General features: G+C 53.6%; 1 protein-coding gene across 4 annotated transcripts in view; it reads right to left on the minus strand.

The window, feature by feature from the left end:
* Positions 1-21,289, minus strand: part of CACNA1B (calcium voltage-gated channel subunit alpha1 B) — a 214,767-nt gene that overhangs the window by 87,569 nt on the left and 105,909 nt on the right. For all 4 annotated transcript variants that reach the window (XM_055400588.2, XM_088840958.1, XM_088840957.1 and 1 more), the window contains exons 16-18: positions 11,558-11,675; positions 10,650-10,717; positions 6,378-6,484 (exon numbers count right to left, since the gene is read on the minus strand). In XM_055400588.2, coding sequence (XP_055256563.1) covers positions 6,378-6,484; positions 10,650-10,717; positions 11,558-11,675 — 293 coding nt within the window. The remainder of the gene's footprint in view (positions 1-6,377; positions 6,485-10,649; positions 10,718-11,557; positions 11,676-21,289) is intronic.

Here is a 21,289-nt window from a genome sequence, read left to right on the forward strand (position 1 = left end):
GCACTAGCATGAGGAGGCAGACAGGCTTCTCGGGCAGGTGGGCCACCTGCCAGCAAGGCCACAGGGGGCAAGGCAGGGGGCGGCATCGAACGGAGTGGGGCTGGGGTGGGGGCTGCCTCAGGAGGGGCTTCTCCACCTCTCCCTCCAGGAGGAAGTCACTGGCCAGAAGGACACAGAGGGTGTTTGAGAGGGAGCTCAAGAAGAGGCGGGTCATCAGGAGCACAGGGAGACTGGCCCAGGGAGTGAGGGGCCTGGGACAGCTGGCCCTCAGGAGTCGGGCAGGCACTCTCCCTGAGCTGGTCAGACCCATTTGGGCAGCTACCACTCAGCTCAATGACCATTTCCTGAATGCCCAGCAACCCAGCGTCAGGTCCGGGGCTGGACACCCCCTCTTGTGGTCACCAGTACCCCCTCTCTCCTGGCTCCACAGGGGCTGAGAGCTCTCCGGCACGAGGAATGGCCTGTGGCCCGGCTCAGCCCTCACAACACAGGCTCCTGAAGGCCCTGACAGCTGCCCAAACTCACCCACATGGTCACGAGGGTGTCCACAGCCCAGGGTGCATGGAAGCCCTTTACATTCTGCAATTTTCACTAAACAAGACCCCAGAGTTGGTGACTCCAACACCACCTTGGCCAAGTGGAAACTGCCTCAGAGGCCAGTCTTGTCCTTCCCCTCTGGAGGTTCCTGGAACCCCCTGGGGCAGCAGGGGCAGCACACGACAAGGATGGCCGTGGCATCTGGATCAGGTGGCATCTGGCCACCTCCGCCAGCCCTCACACCCACCTCTTGTCCCCACAGCACACTGAGCACAGAGCTGTGACCCACAGGGTCCACAGCAAGTCACTGACGGAGCCAGGACCGGACGCATGCAAGGACGAGAGGAAAAGAGTGTCCAAAGGAGACGTGAGGCCTTGGCCAGAGTCCAGCTGCGCTGACAGCACAGCCAAGAGCCAAAACCCAGGGGCCCCGAGGGCCGGGCTGGACAGGCCCCACCCCCGGCTCTGGGCTGCGGCTACTGAGCACCACACGAGTCCTGCCCTTTGTAGGGTTAATCCAGGCTCAGGGTGGGGAGCTATTTCCAGGGGAGCACTTCAGAAGTATGAGAGCAGCAGAGCCTGATGTCTGTCCCTGGGGGCCCAGCAGGAAGGCAGGCAGGAGACACATGCGCGACAACTGCTGCCTCTCCGGCCGTCTGCCGACCCACAGCTTTAGCCACACCACCCCCAGCCCTGACCTGCTGCCCGTCCCCGCAGTCACCTCGCAACAGACCCACCTTATCTTTCTTTGGCTCCAACCCAGAGCCCCAGGGGACCTCCCCATCCCCGTTCCGTTCTGTTCCGTCACTCAGCCGTGTCCGACTCTATGCGATCCCATGGACTGTAGCCTACCAGGCTTCTCCGTCCATGGGATTCTCCAGGCAAGAATACTGGAGTGGGTTACCGTTTCCCTCATCCCCAGCTGGCATCAAAACAAAGGGTCCGACTCTGAACAAGACTGAACCTTGTACAGTGGACACCAGCCACCAGGGAGATTTCCCCAGGCCCAGGAGGCCACGAGAGCTGACAGCCAGCCACTGATCAGGCCTCCTCATCAGCCCAGCAGCCGGAGATGGACCTGGACTCTGAGCCATATGGGCAGCAGGTAGTGGCCTGCTCAGACGCAGCCATGAGCCCTGGGACCTGTGCCGTCTGCCAGAACACAAACAGGCAGGCAGTGAAGACAATGGGGACACATGGTGGCTCAGGAGGAACAGCTCTGCCCTCACCCTTACCCTCAGACATGGCTCTGTCCCACCCAGGAACCAGCTCAAGTCCACGAAGAGGCGGGCTGCCTGCTGGACTAGAGAATGTATCCAGGCTCCCTGCATAACTTCCCAGCCCCCCTCCCGCTGGACTGCTGCCACTCTGGGCCTCCACCCCCGGGGACTATCTGTGCCCGGCCAGCATGTAGCACGGCTGTCTCTCTGGACGCGTCTCTGGGTCTGAGCCCTGCTGAGGTGCACCCGCCGGTAGGCCTCTCTGTGCCTGCTCTGCCCGGCTCATGGCACACTGTGACCAGTGCTGTCTCCCCACGCCATGCCTCTCCACCAAGTTCCCAAGCAGCTCAGGACGTGCAAGAGACCCCCCGTGCAGAGTGGCAGGCAGCTGAGACCCAGGCAAATGCCTCCCTGAAGGACGCCCAGGGAGGAGTCGCCCCACCACGTTCCAGCCCGGCTTGCCCGCAGAGCTGGGTTCAGCCACGTGCTGACAGGACTCAGAAGGAGCCTCTGTGGCATGGCCCTGCTCTGAGGTCTCTGCGCTGAGAAAGCCGTCACCCCTCAGTCACCCCTAGCTGTGACAAGCAGAAGGAGCCCAGGTACAACACTGTTGGTACCTACGATGCTTCTCATTTTCTGCCAGCCTGGAGTCAATCATTTGGGGCCCAGCCTCACCCTATGGACATCGGGGGCCCAACAACCAGCAGTTCTGTGTTCTTGTGGCCGCACCAAGCCCAGCTCTGTGCCGCCCAGCGACAGAGGGATGGGGCTCAGGGACTGCAGGAGCGCCAGTCAGCACCAGGACGTGGCGAGGGCACCCGGCCGTCCCCAGGGACTTCCCACCTGCAGGAAGAAGCCGCTGGGGACAGTCAGACCGGTGTCACCCCCCAGCAGGGCCACCCGGTGCTCCTGTGGCCCCACCTCAGGCTCTGCCTGTCTCTGCAGCCTTGCAAACAGGCAGCAGCTGTGCTCTTGCTAGAACTTCCTAAGGATCACAGAGACGTCCTCTCCCAGGTAAGGCAGGCTGGAGCAGGAGGGCACCACAAATGCCCTGAGCCCCTGAGGACCCTCTACTTCACAGGAGCTGCTAGGAGACTGCCCAGCAGCTCCCCGTGGGGGTCACCTCAGGGAAAGCAGACCTGCTCAAGATGCCAGAGTGACAGCACAGGGATAGACAGAGGACAGACCAGGAGGGGAGGAGGGCCTGAGCTCAGACAGCCTGCCCCCGCGCGCAGGCTGAGCAGGGTGTGAGGGCGCCTGGAAGTGTGCTCCCCAGCAGGCAGCGGGAGGCGGCCCTGGAGCTGCCCCCTGAAGCGAATGACTTGAAGTGGGAAAGCAGAGTTAGGGGCAAAGGTGCTGGCGTGTAGTTATCATGAAGCCACAGATGGAAATTGTAGCAGAGAGACTCACGGTGAGTTTACGCTGGAGACAGATGAGCTGCGAGATACAGTACCTCGAGTTTGCTTTACAAAACTGCACATGCAAAAAACAAAACAGAACAGAAGTGAGAACACCAGAGAGCTCTAAGAGATGCCAGAGCACGCGTGAGCCACATCGGGTCAGGACAGAGGCTCAGCGCGCATCCAGGCAGAAGGCCAGAGACGTTTCTGTCAGAACGACACCAGCCGAGACCTCGGGCTTAAGGAGAAGTTGAGAGAGCGCACGTCCAGCAGAGCAGCAACCACCAATGGCTGGAGGTCAGGAAGGTTGCCTTGAGCCAACCAACACAGCTCTGTGCCCACTGCCCCTGGAAGGGCAGCAGGGCTGGAAAGAGCTGGCACCTCTCGCCCCGCAATTCTCAACGGCCCTCCTCTGTCGGACCTGGTGCCTCCATCCCCCAACGCTGGGGACCACTGACCCCTTCAAGACGGAGCAGAGATGGCTGACACAGGGGCCTTACCTGCTTGCGGCCTTGCCTGGACCTTGCTTCCTGACCACCATGCTCGGCCCTCAGCCAAGGCTGCCCAGGCTCTAAGTCACTGCCTCCCACTCACCACCACCCTTCCCAGAGACAAACAGATTCCATCACCAGCCCATCTTCCCTTGAGTGTCTTTCTAGAAGCTTTTCCAAAATCAATAGAGAGAAACCAGAGATCTCTTTACCGTCATTTCCCTTCAAGGCAGCTTCCCAGCTCTGCCTTCTCAAGGCTGAGTCGACAAACACGTGAGAAGCTCCAAACTACTCAGGGGCCTGCTGACCCTGCACACACAGGACGTGTGTCCAGGAGAGTGAGCGAAGCAGTGTGCAAACGTGTGAGTGTGTGTGCGTGTGACTGAGGCTGTGAACATCAAGAGCGGGTGTGCGTGTGACCACGTGTGCAGGAGGGGCCACGGGCGCCAGCGTTCCTAAGGATGATGCAGCCGAGAACTTGGACGACCACACTGGCCTGAGTGTCCCCCCTCCAAGCAGCCTGAGAGAACGGTCCCCAGCAGCCACACACACTGGGGTCCCCACGGAGGCTCGAGAGACTCAGGCACCCCCTCAGGAGGGGCCGGCGCAGTCTCGGGCAAGGTCCACGGAGACCCTCAAACATCAGAGACACTAAAACTGCCCTGAGCACATCTCGGCAGGCCCCGTCTCGCAAGCCACACAGCACAGCTCGGGGAGCAGGTTTGGGCAGGGACACCCTGTCCCCCCACCTCAGCAGCTCAGACAGAGAAGTGACTGTGAGAGGCTGGTGCTGCCAGCGGAGCAGGGAACCGGGCAGATGGACAGACGGATGCGGGAGCAGCCATCTCAGGGAGGCCCTACCCTCAGATGCCTCAGCTGACGGAGGAAAGTGAACAGCCACGCACAGCGGCCTCACCCCCACCCCCATGCCTGGGGCCAGACCTCCTCCAGGAAATGGGACCTCGGGGGGTCACATCAAATCCCCTGTACATGCATCAGAGGTGGGCTGAGGACCCAAAGCTGCATAGCTGCATCCTGGGCAGGCCTGCAGGACCCACAGGAGGACCCAGGGGCCAGCACCTGGACACAGCCCAGGTTGGCCACGGCATAGACAGGTCAGCACCAAGCTCAGGGCCTGCTGTGAGGGGAGCACCAAGTGTCCCCCGGGCCCTGGGGACAGAGGCCCATAGCGTGGTTCCTGCACAGCAGCGTCCGGAACGGAGCAGGGGCGGAGAAACAGGAGAGCACCCAGCCCCCCTTTCTGGTGTCCGGACAAGCTGCCTGTGGCGGTGCCGGGGCCCCTCTCTCTGGGGTCTCTGCCCAGATGGGGTGGACATCCTGCCGCACACTCCCAAGAAGCGGGCAGCCCTGGCCAGCAGCAGGGGACACAGGACATCGCACTCCCCTCCAGAACAGCAGGAAGGCAAAGGGTACACAGAAACCACACAAGGCCCACATGAATAAACTGGTCAGCCACCACCACATCCTCCACGCAGACTGCCAGCAGCTCACACAGTTTGGGAGAAGGGGCTGTGACAGAAGTCACCAGGGTCACTGTAAGCCCAGGAGGAAGCAGACAGAGCAGGCACACTGGCCAGACAACAAGACTCCAGGACAACTGGGCACCAAGGCAGCAGCTGCCTGGCTCCCTGCAGGCCCCTGCCCCCCTGCCTTCACTCCCAGGGCCTGGGACCTCCCTTTGCTTCTTCTCCTACACAGGCCACCACTTTCTGGTCACCTTAGAGACAGGACCTCTGCAAATGCCCCCCTAGAAAACAGGCCATGGCCCTGTGACTTCCAGGCGAGACCGAGCTGCTGAGATGACCCTCACCCATGCATGTACACACTTCCACAGACTCATCCCCACCAGAGCGCTCAGCACCGATGCCTACATCACCAGGGAAGGGCCTGAGGCTGCTCCTGGCACTCTGACCTCAGTCAGCACAGCAGAGGGGCACGGCTGCGGAGCGAGGGCCCGTGTGTCAGCACCGGGAGCCGGAGGGGCCGTGGGGGTGGTGAGCATGGGGCTGAAGGCAAGACTGGCGGCTCCAGGTGGACTCAGGCTGGCCCCAAGCCCTTCTGTGCTCTCTTGCGGTCACCCAGTGACCAGACACTGGGCCAGACTTTCCCACCTCCTTCCCGGGGGCCAACCTCCCCCAGCCACTGCAGCTTTTGGCCCTGGGCTGGGTGCTCTGCCCCAACTCTGAAGTCCACAGCACAGCAGCGATGCTCTTGCAACGTGCCTGGAGGCTCCACAGAAGTCTCAGCCCCACCTGACCTCCTCTCATCAGAGAGGCCACCTCTTGACCTCTGTCCCAACACCAAAAACTCAAAGATACTTTTGGAAACTGCGTCAAGTCTTGGGCTGCTGAAGTACCATGTTGAATCTTTCACCTCACAAAACACATTTCTGAAAAACTGAGCCTAAGTCAGACATACTAATTCCTTGGAGCCACCCAAGACTGGGGACCGCTTTCAGCAGGCCACTCCCACCCACAGCACTGCCACACCTCGCTCTCATCCCAGCAGGGAGAAGCCAGAGGCTCTACCTGGTGGTCTCTGCTCAAAGGCCCCAGCCGGGGAGGACCACTCCCCCACCTCACTTCCTTGGGAGGGCTTTGTCCTGAGAGGCTCCAGTCAAGGCAAGGGCCCCTCTCTAGAAGCCCCAGGAGGAACTGGGCTCTGCAGCAGCCCTGCCACCACCCCAGAGCCCACTCCTAGAGCCTTACGCAGCAATGGAGATGTTCGCGGCAGACATGGGGCTGACTTCAGCCACTTCTTTGGCCTTTTGCAGAGCAAGCTTCTGATTGGCTGCTTCTTCCATCTCCTCTTCGTCCTGTTTGGACAGACAGAAGAGGTAGCTAACCTGAGAGCGCTGTGTCCACTCTGAGGCTCCACAGAAGCCTCGGCCCCACCTGACCTCCTCTCGTGCCACCAGCTCTGCATCCTAGAGCCTCTGAGTCGTTCCCGCCCCCTGAGCTGCTGGCCAGGCAGCTGGCTCCCGCCTCAGCACGACCCACGCAGGCTCTAGACCCCCCTGCTATGCTCATCTCTGCAGGCGACAGTCCCCAGTCAGCACCCTTCCCAGCGTGCTCACTGCTGACAGCACCCTCTGGAGCGCCAGCCCAGGAGCACATTCCCGCATGTCAGTCTCATTCCGCTGAAACGCAAACCCAGCTCTCTGTTCCCACCCGCTCCCCCTCTGGCCTCCCCCCAGCAGTTGTCTCACTGGAACAAAGTCCGTTTTTGCCCCAGAGCAGTGAGCCAGCGCAAGGGGCAGCTGGCCGCCCCAAGTCCGGGCGCCCCGCAGCACCTCCCACGGGAGCCCTCCCCAGGAGTGTCTAGCAGGGCCACCTCACAACCTCAGAGCTGCTCCGCCCGGACCTACTGGGTCTCATCCGACCACCCGTCCCCAGCGGTGACTGTGCCTGACCGTGGGCTCCATTCCTCACTGAGCTCCAGGAACAGAGCCCCGAGGCGCTCTGCCTCCGGGCCGGCGGTGATGCCTGGGCAGACGCCTTGCCTCACCTCTGCCCACGACACGCAGAGGAGGATGGGCCCTCCAGCCCCGAGCCCACGTCACCAGGCAAAACCAAAATGCTCTGCTCCTCAGACCTCTAGGCTGAGAGCTCTAGGCTGAGTCTACAGGCCCACCAGTCTCCGTATGGTCCAGCTACATCAGTGGGACCACCCTTGTTTCCCTCATGACCCCAATCCCAGGCCCACCTGGCTCCTCTGGAAGCTGGCATTCCCAACACATCCCAAACATACTTGAATTTGCTTTTAGGGGCACAGTAATGGCAACTAAGCCCCTGTAAGCTGTCTATGCATCTCCCACCGTAGAGAAGAGCGCTTCAGGTTCAGGCCCCAGAGGGCGGCAGAACTAGACCCACATGAAGCCCCCAAGGGATGCCCCTCCTGCAGCTCCAGGCTCCGTTCTGGTTTATGGCCCTCAGGTCAGTCCAGTGGGTGTTCTACAAACTTGACGCGAGTTTACTTCCACTTCAAAAAACAAGTGACCCTCCCGTGTATTAGTGGGAGCACAAAGGAGGGAGCACCAACCCCACTCTTCGGGACCCTTGGCCAGCCCAGGAGTGCCTAGAGCCTGACTCAAACAGGCCTCCACTTCCGCCTCCGAAAGGGAGGGGACCCCTGAGATAGGGCAGTCTGTCCAAAGGGGCCACCACCCCGGGCGTCCAGGCGTGGAGACAGGGCCCCAGGACACGGCCTGTCAGTGTGTCTTCCCACTGACAGCCTTGAAGGGGCAGTGAGGGTTTTGACCGCAAGCTCAGGGCAGCTGGTGCCAGATCACCAAGGCTACTGAGCACCCCTGATTCAGGGGCTCCAGAAATCCTGACACCAGAAGTGCTCTGTGGCTGCACCGGTCCCCCCAGCCAAGGGCTTGGGCCACTCTCCAGCCGCTCCTGGATTGTGAGATTCAGTAACAGGCGGGCCAGGGGGATTCCCGACCCTCAGAGGAAGGGAGGAGTCCAGACCCGCGAGCACAGCCCAGCCCAGTTGAGTGGAGGCAGAGGCAGGCACACCCGTGAGCCCCTGGGGGAACACTCTTCCCGGGGCAGGTGGGCAGGCAGGGCCCCTGCACAGCACGCGCTGCCGGGAGCACATGGGCACCAGCGTCCCTGCGGCCTGCAGAGGCGCCCAGAGCCCAGCTTCCCCGGGGAGACCCAGGCAGGCCCCAGAGCAGGGACAGTGTGGAGAGTCCTGGGACGTGCTGGAGTGAGCGGGAGGCTGTCAGGACAGCGGGGGTGAGCGCACACACAGACACACAGGTGTGGGCCCAGGCACACACACACAGCAGGCGTGCGCCCAGGCACACACACACACACACACAGACACACAGGTGTGCGCCCAGGCACACACACACACAGGTGCGCGCCCAGGCACACACACACACACACAGGTGCGCGCCCAGGCACACACACACACACACAGGTGCGCGCCCAGGCACACACACACACACACAGGTGCGCGCCCAGGCACACACACACACAGGTGTGCGCCCAGGCACACACACACACACAGGTGCGTGCCCAGGCACACACACACAGACACACAGGTGTGCGCCCAGGCACACACACACACAGGCGTGGACCCAGGGATACACAGGCACACACACACACAGGTGTGAGCCCAGGCATACACAGACACACAGGCGTGTGCCCAGGCACACATACACACAGGTGTGTGCCCAGGCACACACACATACAGGTGTGGGCCCAGGCATACACAGACAGCAGGTACGTGCCCAGGCACACACACACACACAGGTGTGGGCCCAGGCATACACAGACACACAGGTGTACACCCAGGCACACACACACACAGGTGTGCGCCCAGGCATACACAGACACACAGGCATGTGCCCAGGCACACACACACACAGGTGTGCGCCCAGGCACACACACACAGACAGCAGGTGTGCGCCCAGGCACACACATACAGACACACAGGTGCGCGCCCAGGCACACACATACAGACACACAGGTGCGCGCCCAGGCACACACACACACACACAGGTGCGTGCCCAGGCACACACATACAGACACACAGGTGCGCACCCAGGCACACACATACAGACACACAGGTGCGCGCCCAGGCACACACACACACACACAGGTGCGCGCCCAGGCACACACACACAGACACACAGGTGCGCGCCCAGGCACACACACACACACACAGGTGCGCGCCCAGGCACACACATACAGACACACAGGTGTGCGCCCAGGCACACACACAGGTGCACGCCCAGGCACACACATACAGACACACAGGTGCGCGCCCAGGCACACACACACACAGGTGTGGGCTCAGGCACACACATACAGACACACAGGTGTGCACCCAGGCACACATACAGACACACAGGTGCGTGCCCAGGCACACACACACACAGGTATGGGCTCAGGCACACACATACAGACACACAGGTGTACGCCCAGGCACACACACACACATAGGTGTGGGCCCAGGCACACACAGACAGCAGGTGTGCGCCCGTGAGGGTCAGAGCCCTCAGACCTCCGGACCACAGCCGCTCTACACCAGCAGCCAGGCTTGTCAAAGCGCCAGCCCGAGGCTGAAACAGCGGGCGGCCCCCACCGTTCAGGACAGGCAGCATGAGAGCAACCAGGCAGGGCGCTGCGTCACCTGGAGGGACGCCACGGGGAGGCGTGTGTGGTCACACCTCCCACAGGCTCAGCGATGCAAGATGGCTATGCTCAGCGATGCAAGATGGCTATTAGCTGGCTCCCGCGGGGCACAGCCTGGAGAGAAAGCCATCCTGCTGGGCGCGGATGTGCTGGGAACAGACACTAGCTGCTCCTCCAGCCACCAGCCTGGCCCAGAATCCGAGGGCAGCACCACACAAGGGCCACTCGAGTTAAGCCATCCACCCAGGAGACTGAACACAGGGTCACCTCCCCTCCCAGAGAGGGTCACAGGGTCCCCTCACCATTTGGGGATGAATATAAGGGACCCTCCACTCCCGGGGATGACAACAGGGTCCCCTCACTGCCCTTTAGGGTGTTCAGACCGGATGCCCCCTAGGGTCGACCTCACAATGGCTCTCACTGCGAGAGGACACAGCCCCCACTTCACACACTGAAGCCACTGTGCCCTTCAATCCTAGGACCAGGGCAGCCGTACCCCCATCATCCGGGGCCGCCTCTGGGTTGCGTCTCCTGTGGGCCACCTCCTGCTCCCACACCGCCTCCTGTTTTTCTGGTCATCCCTCCCAGGTCTTGACTTCCCAGAAGTGGCCCTCACGGTCACCCCACTTCCTGGCACGGTGCCCCCTGCCTTTTCACTGCCCCCATATCCCTGCATGTCCAGGACTTGAGGAGAGCCCCTGGACAGCAGCCACACGTTCCTAAAGCAGGACCTGGCCCCCCTCTTGATGCTGCAGCCTCTCCAGAGTGACAATGGATTGACCCCCATCCATCCATCCCTGGGCTGCAGGTGCGTACCCATCCACATACCTTGGTCAGCTCCTGAGCATTGGCGAGGTTGTCCACGGCAATGGCCAGGAAAACATTCAGCAGGGTGTCTGGTGGCTCCAGCTAAGGAAAGACGTCTATGCCCCAGCCTCCCCAGGGTCAGGCCACGGCATCCTCCATGCAACACAGGGGCCCCTCTCCCCAGATCCTGGCCAGCCTGGCCTCCTTCCTGGGTGTCCCCCGATCCCCCAACCCTCCAGCCATGTCAGTCCCCGTCAGACACAGCCCAGCCTATTTGCTGGGCGGCGGCCCCCTAGCCTCCTTGACACAATCTCTGGGTAGATGATCTTGTAGCTCAGGCCCCCCTGTCTGGCAAGGAGGTATTAACACCCTGGGACTCAGGGGGAACCGCACCCCAGGGTTCCGCCTCATGGACGAACCTATGCAGGGCTGCAGCAGGCCCATGAGACAGCCTACTGAGGTCAGCTGCTGCCTCCTGGCATTGACCACAGCCGCAGGCGACCCAGAGGCCTCGCCACGCCCAGAGAACAGGATGATGTCATGCCCCAAGGTCATGCCCCTTGGGGTCCAGCCATAGGGAAACACTCCAGTCAGGCAGGATGGGGGCACCTGCTGCAGAGCCTCCCCAGCTGGGCTTGCCCTGACCCTGCAGAGCCCCCACCCAACTCCAGACACAAGCCTGAGGAGCGTCCTCCACACAAGACCTTCCCTTGTGCTTCCCTGCAGATTCATTTCTACAAGGGGGAGGTTTTTTAAAAGCTTGGTGCCAAAACCTAATTATTAATTTAAAGTGAAAACAAAACAAACAGCTGCCCTCAGGCTCAAAGCCCGCGTCTGTCCCCGCCTCCTCCCTTCCCACCCCACCGTGGTGGCGGAGGAGGCGAGAGACCCAGGAGGCACCTCCCCCGCGCCCAGACCACGGAGGATACAGTTCCCAAACAGCGTCAGGACGATGAAGTACACGGACGAGAACATGCCTTTGCTGACTCCACCTTGTGATTCGATCCCATGGTACATCACCGCATTCCAGTCCTCCCCAGTCAGGATCTGCGGGGGGAGGGAGGGAGAGCACCCAGGCGCGTCCCACAGCCACCGGCGCCCACACACATGCCCAGGGAGAGACGGCTGAGCCCAGGGCACGCGTGTGTGCACACAAAGGTTCTTGGATGACACGCAAGGCAGCCCAGGGGCCTCCAAAGAGAAGGGCCATGGCTGCTGGGCTGAGTATCTGCCAAGAATGGATGGGAGCTCTCGGGAGAGCAGGCGAGCACAGGCAAGAAGACCAGCATTGGGCTGCGTGGGGTCCACCCGGTGGGCTCCCCGCATCCCCAGCTGCCAGGTCACTGCCACGCAGGTGAGGAACCCAGGGCTCAGGGGCAGCGTGAGCTCTCCAGGCCAGACAGCAGCTGCGGCCTCTGACCCTCCAGGTCACTACCTCCTCAGCCCAGTGGGTCCAGGCTATGAGGGTGGCTACACACAATCCTCGCCCCATCAGGAAACGGGCCTCGTTTTCATTTGTATTTTGGAAAAGTGCAAGGGGATAAGATAACAGACGTTCATGCGTCTGCCACTCAAGATGGAGACTGCTGACACTTTGTCATATTTGCATCAGGTCCCCCCGCCCGTGATCACCCTTGACACACAACCGCATCATGAATCTGGGGTGCATTCCCATCTACACCACACACAGGTGCACACACAAAATACACCGTGTGTGCTGTAAACATGCAGGGAAAGTGTCAGACTACATACACCATCTTGCTCATTCGCTGCTGCACCCCGAAGCCGACCCACGTGGACACGTAGGCCCACTGTTCCTGGAAAGCGCTGCACAGGGCCCTTCCACAAGTTCGCCCACCTTCCTGACCGGCACTTTGAGGTTTGGCCAGCGTTGCCCTCTGTGCACATGAAGTTAATCTAGAACTGGGCCTGCTGGATCATAGATTCTGCACACTCTGGACTTAACTAGATGTTTCCAAAGCGCTTATCCCAAATCACTGCCCCACCAGCACCTCAGGCGGTGTTTTCCTCACACCCTCCTCCCAAACTGAGCACCGCCACACCCTCTGACAGCCCCCAGCCTCAGGGTGGAGAGGCAGCCGGTCAGATGGGACATCTGCTCAGACCTCCTTTCTGTGGCCCTTTCAACTCTTTGGCTTATATTTCTCATGACTCATCTTTTCTTACCGACTTCCACATGCATATTCATTTCTTTTCCAATTAAAATAAATTAATTAATTTAAACATAAATAGAGTGAGCCTTGTATATACTAGTCCTCCGTCTCCAATGTCTGTTGGAGAAATCTGCTTGTGTCCTTTTGCTTTTAACTAATTTGATGAATCATTAAAAAGTTTAATGAAGTCAAATATATCACTCTTTATCTCATGGTTTCTGCTTTTTGCCTCCCTCTCCATCCCAAGGTTACGACACATTTTCCTACATTTTCTTTGAATCATTTTAAAATTTGGTTTTTAGATCTCTAATCCAACTGGCGTTTGTGGTTATGTTCTGTCTACCATGGGATGAAGATCGACTTTTCTCCCACACAGAAGGCTCCTGTTTTGACCATTCCACCCCTACCCCCACCCCACTCATCCCCCATTGGTTTAAACGCCATCTTTTTCATATGACCAACTTCCTACAAAAGCCTGGCACGTTTCTGGGCTTCCTAGTCTGTACTTTGTCTTTAGATGTCAAAATCTTCATTATGGTAGCTTTGTAGTAAGTCTTGATATACAGTGGGGCAAATCACTCCACCTTGAATTGTCTTTGCTATTCTTGGATATTTACTGTCCCATAGAATCAACATGCTGAATTCCAAGAGAAGTTCTGTTGGGATTTGAATCACTGATTAAATTAGGGAGAACTGATCCCTTTACAACAGTAAGGCTTCCCATTTAAAAACATTTGTTTTCACTTCTTCAGGTCTTTTTATAACAAGTTATAATTTCGCATGTAAAAGTCTTGCATATTTCTTGAGGATTTATTTCTGGGTAACTCATAGCTTTTCTAACTACTGTAAATGAAATCTTTCATTTTAATTGAATATGCTAATTTAGCAATACAGGCATATAGAAAAGCTCTATCTTTCTAATGCTTCTCTTGTGTTCAGCAGCACCGGTGAGTTCTCTGATTATTTCTGACTGACTCTCTGGGTTTCTGTGGAATCACATCATTTGTCTATTCCTTTCCAGTCCTCCTACCTCTTCCTTTTTCTTGTTACACTGACTTCAACTGTCTGAATACTAGCTACCCTCAGTTGTTCTTTAGTCATAATGCTTTCAACCTGTATTAGTCTGAGTTCTCCAGAGAAACAAAAGCAACAGGAGATGTCTGGGTGTATCTTATCTTGTGATTATGGAGAGTAAGTCATAAGACCCACAGCTGACTGGGAGAGATGACAGTGTAAGTTTCAGCCCAAATCTGAGTCCAAGGGCAAGAGGAACCGAATGCCCCAGCTCAAACATATCTGGGCAGCAAGAGTGGACTCTCCCTTACTCAGCCCTTTGCTCTACTCAAGCCTTCAGTGGACTAGATGAGGCTCCCACATCTGCTTTCTCAGTCCTCCAAGTCAAATGTTCATGTCATCCAGAAACACCATCATAGACACACCCAGAAACAGTGTTCAATCTAGGCACCCCATGGTCCAGTCAAGTTGCACATGAAATTCACCATGAACAATCTTTTATCTGCTATGCTTGCTATGGTCGTTCTAAAATAACAGTTTTATTTAGATATAGTTTATTCAGTCACTCAGTTGTGTCCAACTCTTTGCGACCCCTTGGACTATAGCATGCCTGTCCATCGCCAGCTCCTGGAGCTTGCTCAAACTCATGTCCATCGAGTTGGTGATGCCATCCAACCATCTCATCCATGGTATCCCCTTCCCCTCCTGCCTTCAATCTTTCCCAGCACCAGGGTCTTCTCCAACGAGTCACTTCTTCACATCAGATGGCCAAAGGATTGGAGCTTCAGCTTCAGTCCTTCCAATGAATATTCAGGACCGATTTCCTTTAGGATGGACTGGTTGGATATCCTTGAAGTCCAAGGGACTCTCAAGAGTCTTCTCCAACACCACAATTCAAAAGCATCAATTCTTCAGCACTCAGCCTTCTTTATGGTCCAACTCTCATATCCATTCAGGACTACTGGAAAAACCATAGCTTTGACTAGATGGACCTTTGTCGGCAAGGTACTATCTCTGCTTTTTAATATGCTGTCTAGGTTGGTCATAGCTTTTCTTCCAAGGAGCGAGTGTCTTTTAATTTCATGGCTTCAGTCACCGTCTGCAGTGATTTTGGAGCCAAGAAAATAAAGTCTGTCACTGTTTCCATTGTTTCCCCATCTATTTGCCATGAAATGATGGGACCGGATGCCATGACCTTTGTTTTTTGAATGTTGAGTTTTAAGCCAACTTTTTCACTCTCCTCTTCCACTTTTGACTTCCCTGGTGGCTCAGATGACAAAGCGTCTGTCTACAATGTGGGAGACCTGGGTTTGATCCCTGGGTCGGGAAGATTCCCTGGAGAAGGAAATGGCAACCCACTCCAGTACTCTTGTCTAGAAAATCCCACAGACAGAGGAGCCTGGTGTCCATGGGGTCACAAAGAGTTGGACACGACTGAGCAAATTCACTTTCACTTTTCACTTTCATCAAGAGGCTCTTTAGTGCCTCTTTGCTTTCTGCCATAAGGGTGGTGTCATCTGCATATCTGAGGTTATTGATATTTTTCCCAGCAAACTTGAATCCAGCTGGTGCTTCATCCAGCCCAGCATTTCCCATGATGTGCTCTGCATATAAGTTAAATAAGCAGGGTGACAACATACAGCCTTGATGTACTTCTTTCCCAATTTGGAACCAGTCCATTGTTTCATTTCCATTTCTAACTGTTGCTCCTTGACCTGCATACAGATTTCTCAGGAGGCAGGTAAGCCGGTCTGGTATTTCCATCTCTTGAAGAATGTTCCACAGTTTCTTGTGGTTTTGGTATAGTCAAGAAAGCAGAAGTAGATGTTTTTCTGGAATTCTGCTTTTTCAATGATCCAACAGATGTTGGCAATTTGAACTCTGGTTCCTCTGCCTTTTCTAAATCCAGCCTGAACATCTGGAAGTTCAAAGTTCACATACTATTGAAGCCTCGCTTGGAGAATTTTGAGCATTACTTTGCTAATGTGTGAGATGAGTGCAATTGTGTGGTAGTTAGAACATTCTTTGGCATTGCCTTTCCTTGGGATTGGAATGAAAACTGACCTTTTTCAGTCCTGTGGACACTGCTGAGTTTTCCAAATTTGCTGAGTGCAGAACTTTAACAGCATCATCTTTTAGGACCTGGAATAGCTCAGCTGGAATCCTATCACTTCCACTAACTTTGTTCGTATTGATGCTTCCTAAGGCCCGCTTGACTTTGGACTCCAGGGTGTCTGGCTCTGGGTGAGGGATCACACCATCGTGGTTATCTGGGTCGGGAAGATACCTTTTTGTACAGTTCTTCTGTGTATTCCTGCCACCTCTTCTTAATATCTTCTGCTCCCGTTAGGTCCATACCATTTCTGTCCTTTATTGTGCCCATCTTTGCATGAAATGTTCCCTTGGAATCTCTAATTTTCTTGAAGAGATCTCTAGTCTTTCCCATTCTATTGTTTTCCTCTGTTTCTTTGCATTGATCACTGAGGAAGGCTTTCTTATTTCTCCTTGCTGTTCTTTGGAACTCTGAATTCCAGTGGGAATATCTTTCCTCTTCTCCTTTGCCTTTCACTTCTCTTCTTTTCTCAGTTATTTGTAAGGCCTCCTCAGACAACCATTTTGCCTTTTTGCATTTCTTTTCCTTGGGGATGGTCTTGATCATGGACGGCCTCCTGTACAATGTCATGAACCTCTGTGCAAGGTTCTTCAGGTACTCTGTCTATCAGATCTAATCCCTTGAATCTATTTGTCACTTCCACTTTGATTTAGGTCATACATGAATGGTCTAGTGGTTTTCCCTACTTTCTTCAATTCAAATCTGCATTTGGCAATAAGGAGTTCATGATCTGAGCCACAGTCAGCTCCCAGTCTTGTTTTTGCTGACTGTATAGAGCGTTTCCATCTTTGGCTGTGAAGAATATAATCAATCTGATATCGGTGTTGACCATCTGGTGATGTCCACATGTAGAGTCATCTCTTGTGTTGTTGGAAGGTGTTTGCTGTGACCAGTGTGTTCTCTTGGCAAACTCTATTAGCCTTTGCCCTGCTTCACTTTGTACTCCAAGGCCAAACTTGCCTGTTACTCCAGGTATCTCTTGACTTCCTACTTTTGCATTCCAGTCCCCTATGATGAAAAGGACATCTTTTATTGGTGTTAATTCTAGAAGGTCTTATAGGTCATCATAGAAATGTTCAACTTCAGTTTCTTCAGCATTAGGGATTGGGCATAGACTTGGATTACTGTGATATTGAATGGTTTGCCTTGGAAACGAACAGAGATCATTCTGGCATTTTTGAGCCAGCACCCAAGTACTGCATTTTGGACTCTTTTATTGACTATGAGGACTACTTCATTTCTTCTAAGGGCTTCTTAGAAAAAATTAAGAGATATAGTTAGCATACAACATAAATCAGTCATTTAAAGTGTACAGTTCAATGGTTTTTAGTACATTCACACATATATGCAACCACTACCACACTCAATTTTAGAACATTTCTGTCCCTTCAAAAAGAAAGCTCATCCATATTAGCTATCCCACCTAGCTGTGGGTTTGTTTTGGGTTGCTTTTTTGTTTTTGAGTCCTTAGTACTTTAAGTTCTTTGTATAACATGGTTTTCATCATAATGTCAACGTTTTATGTTTCTACATCTGTTGATATGCTTATTTTTCTCTTTAAAATGTAGAGATCAGAAATTAATATTACTATATTATAATATTAACATCACTATATATATTATATAGAGAATATATATATAGAGAGAGGACTTTTTTATTTCTCTTGTAATTGTGTCAGTCTTTGCTTTTGGAAGCTGTGTTCTTACTCTGAATCTTCCCTTTACTCTTATGCAAATGTAGTTTCTTCTTTTTTACTAAAACTTTTTTCACCTTCTCTTTCGGCTGATGTTACTATTACACCAGCTTTCTCTTGGTTAACGTTAACTTAGTTTATCTTTTCGGAGAAGGCGATGGCACCCCACTCCAGTACTCTTGCCTGGAAAATCCCATGGATGGAGGAGCCTGGTGAGCTGCAGTCCATGGGGTCGGGAAGAGTCAGACACGAATGAGCAACTTTACTTTCACTTTTCACTTTCATGCATCGGAGAAGGAAATGGCAACCCACTCCAGGGTTTTTCCCTGAAGAATCCTAGGGACAGGGGAGCCTGGTGGGGGCTGCCGTCTATGGGATCACACAGAGTCGGACATGACTGAAGCAACTTAGCAGCAGCAGCAGTTTATCTTTTTGTATTCATTTAATTTTAAAGTATGTATTATTTCACACATTCAGAAAGGTACAATGAATAATATTTAAAGCTCTGTGTACCTACTCCCAGCTTAAGAAATAAAACATTAAAATGTAGCTGAAGGGGAAGGGGATTCAAGAGGGAGGGGACATATGTACACCAATGGCTAATTCATGCTGAGGTATGGCAGAAAACAAACCAATATTGTAAAGCAGATAGCCTTCAATTAAAACTAAATGAATTTTTAAAAATACAAAAAGAGTTTAAAAAAAAAATAAAAGCATTCAATATTTGCTTTGCGTTACCTCATGGCTAACAGCAGTGTATAAGGTAATGTGGAAAAAAATTAAGTAAGCTAATATAAAAAAAATGTACCTGAAGGTCCTTGAGTAGAAATCCCCAGTCTCACTCCCCCTCTCCCTACACCCACCAAGCCCTGACTCTGGCGTTAATCACTCCCATGAGGCTTTTATACTTCTACTTGTATGTATACCATAAACAACACTGTTACACAGTATGTTTGAAAACAAGACATTTTCATCCTTATTTAAATAGTATCATATACTAAACCATAATGGAAAAGAATGGAAAAAAGAATATATATAGGTAGGCATAACTGCGGAGAAGGCAATGGCAAGCCACTCCAGTACTATTGCCTAGAAAATCCCATGGATGGAGGAGCCTGCTAGGCTGCAGTCGTGGGGTCGCTAAAGGTCGGACACGACTGAGTAACTTCACTTTCACTTTTCACTTTCACACATTGGAGAAGGAAATGGCAACCCACTCCAGTGTTCTTGCCTGGAGAATCCCAGGGACGGGGGAAGCCTGGTGGGCTTCCGTCTATGGGGTCACACAGAGTCAGACACGACTGAAGTGACTCAGCAGCAGCAGCAGGCATAACTGAGTCACTTTGCTATACAGCAGAAATTAACACTGTAAATCAACCTGACTTCAATTTTTAAAGCAAATTAAATAGCATCATATGATTTGCATTATTCTGAACCTGGCTTTCTTAGATTAACACTGCTTCTGACCCATGTTAACACAGTTAACTCCAGGCCATCCATTCACAGTCCTGCTGCCCAGACAGAGTACACTCTCCTTATCACCCTCCCGAGGATGAACAAAGAAGAGGTTTCCAGGGTTTCGCTGCCACATGTGACGCTGCCTCTGTGGCCTCCCAGGTCTCTGCATTTGGCCAGGGACATTCCAGGGCATGTACCCACAACAGGGACTACTTTCGTGTGTGTGCCAGTGGGTTAAATACCTGACATTAGTTTCCAAAGCAGTTCAGTCAACCCACCAACACCACAAGGGAATCCTCATTTCTCCACATCCTCTCTAAAACCTGGGGCTTCCCTGGTGGCTCAGCTGGTAAAGAATCCGCCTGCAATGTGGGAGACCTGGGTTTGATCCCTGGGTTGGGAAGATCCCCTGGAGAAGGAAAAGGCTACCCACAGCAGTATTTTGGCCTGGAGAATTCTATGGACTGTATAGTCCATGGGGGTCACAAAGAGTTGGACACGACTGAGTGACCTTCACTTTCACTTTCTCTAAAACTTGAGACTGTTAGGTTTCTTAATTTCAGCTAAACTGAGAGGTGGGTTTAATTTACATTTCTCTGACTACAAGTAATAGATGATGGTTTTCACAGGTCTGCTCTTCAGCCCACTTTCTTATCCTGATTCCTTCTTGCATATTTGGCCCTTTCCTGCTGCTGTTTTCCCTTTTTGATTTGTGGGAGTTTTTATTTATTTTGGTTGATCTGCTGAGTTGCTCAGTCATGTCTGATGTTTTTAGCCCTGTGGACTGTAGCTGCCACACTCTTCTGCCCATGGAATTTTCCAGCAAGAACACTGAAGCGGGTTGTCGTTTTACTCCAGGAGATCTTTCCAACCCGCAGATGGAATCTGTCTCTTGAGCCTCCTGCATTGGCAGGTGGATTTTTTACCCCTAGCGCCACCTGGGATGCCCTCGTTCTGGTTGCTGGTTATTTATTCTGGTCGCTGTTTATTGGCTGATGCTGTGGAAATGTCTGCTCCAGCCTATGACTTATTTGACATTCTATGGTGATTTCTGGATGCAGAAATTTGTATTTCAATAGTCAAATTTTCCGAAGGTTTCATTTATAATATATGCATTTTTATCTGTTCCTCAAGAAGGCCTTCAGTTAGTAACAGTAATCTTCTGTATGTTCTAAAATTTGAAATTTGCTTTTCACATTTATGTCTTAATTCATCTGAGCTGATTTTCAAATCTGCTACGAGGTGGAAATCCAACTTCCTTTTTTTCTCTATGGATAACCAAACTGTCCCACACCATCTGCAGTGACAACACAAGTGTTCTGAGTACATAAATATTTCCTCTGTGAATAATGACAATTTTCTTTCTTCCTTGGCAATCCTGAAACATTTTATTTCATTTTTTTGTTATTCTACTGCACCCAGACCACTGATACTGGCATAGTCTGCTAAGAGCTTCTGTCTGGAAGAGTGCTGGGTTTGAATACACACACACACAGAGCACAGGGTGTGATGCACCCCACACACTCATCACCCAGCGTCCACACTTAACACAGTTTGCTCATCTCATTCCGTCTGCTTCTTACTCTGGTGCTTGGTTGTGCTTTTGCTGGAGCTCAGATGCTCTTTATGATGGTACACTCTGGAGCTCAGATGCGCTTTCTGATGGAACATTCTGGAGCTCAGATGCGCTTTCTGAGCGTACATTCTGGAGCTCAGACGCTCTTTCTGATGGTACATTCTGGAGCTCAGATGCGCTTTCTGATGGAACATTCTGGAGCTCAGATGCTCTTTCTGATGGAACATTCTGGAGCTCAGATGCGCTTTCTGATGGTACATTCTGGAGCTCAGACGCTCTTTCTGATGGTACATTCTGGAGCTCAGATGCGCTTTCTGATGGAACATTCTGGAGCTCAGATGCGCTTTCTGAGCGTACATTCTGGAGCTCAGACGCTCTTTCTGATGGTACATTCTGGAGCTCAGACGCGCTTTCTGATGGAACATTCTGGAGCTCAGATGCGCTTTCTGATGGTACATTCTGGAGCTCAGATGCGCTTTCTGATGGTACATTCTGGAGCTCAGATGCTCTTTCTGATGGAACATTCTGGAGCTCAGACGCTCTTTCTGATGGTACATTCTGGAGCTCAGACGCGCTTTCTGATGGAATATTCTGGAGCTCAGATGCTCTTTCTGATGGAACATTCTGGAGCTC

Source organism: Moschus berezovskii, chromosome 11, assembly GCF_049115385.1.
Source record: "Moschus berezovskii isolate FMDL1 chromosome 11, NW_MosBer_1.0, whole genome shotgun sequence".
In the NCBI taxonomy this organism is placed as follows: Eukaryota; Metazoa; Chordata; class Mammalia; order Artiodactyla; family Moschidae; genus Moschus; species Moschus berezovskii.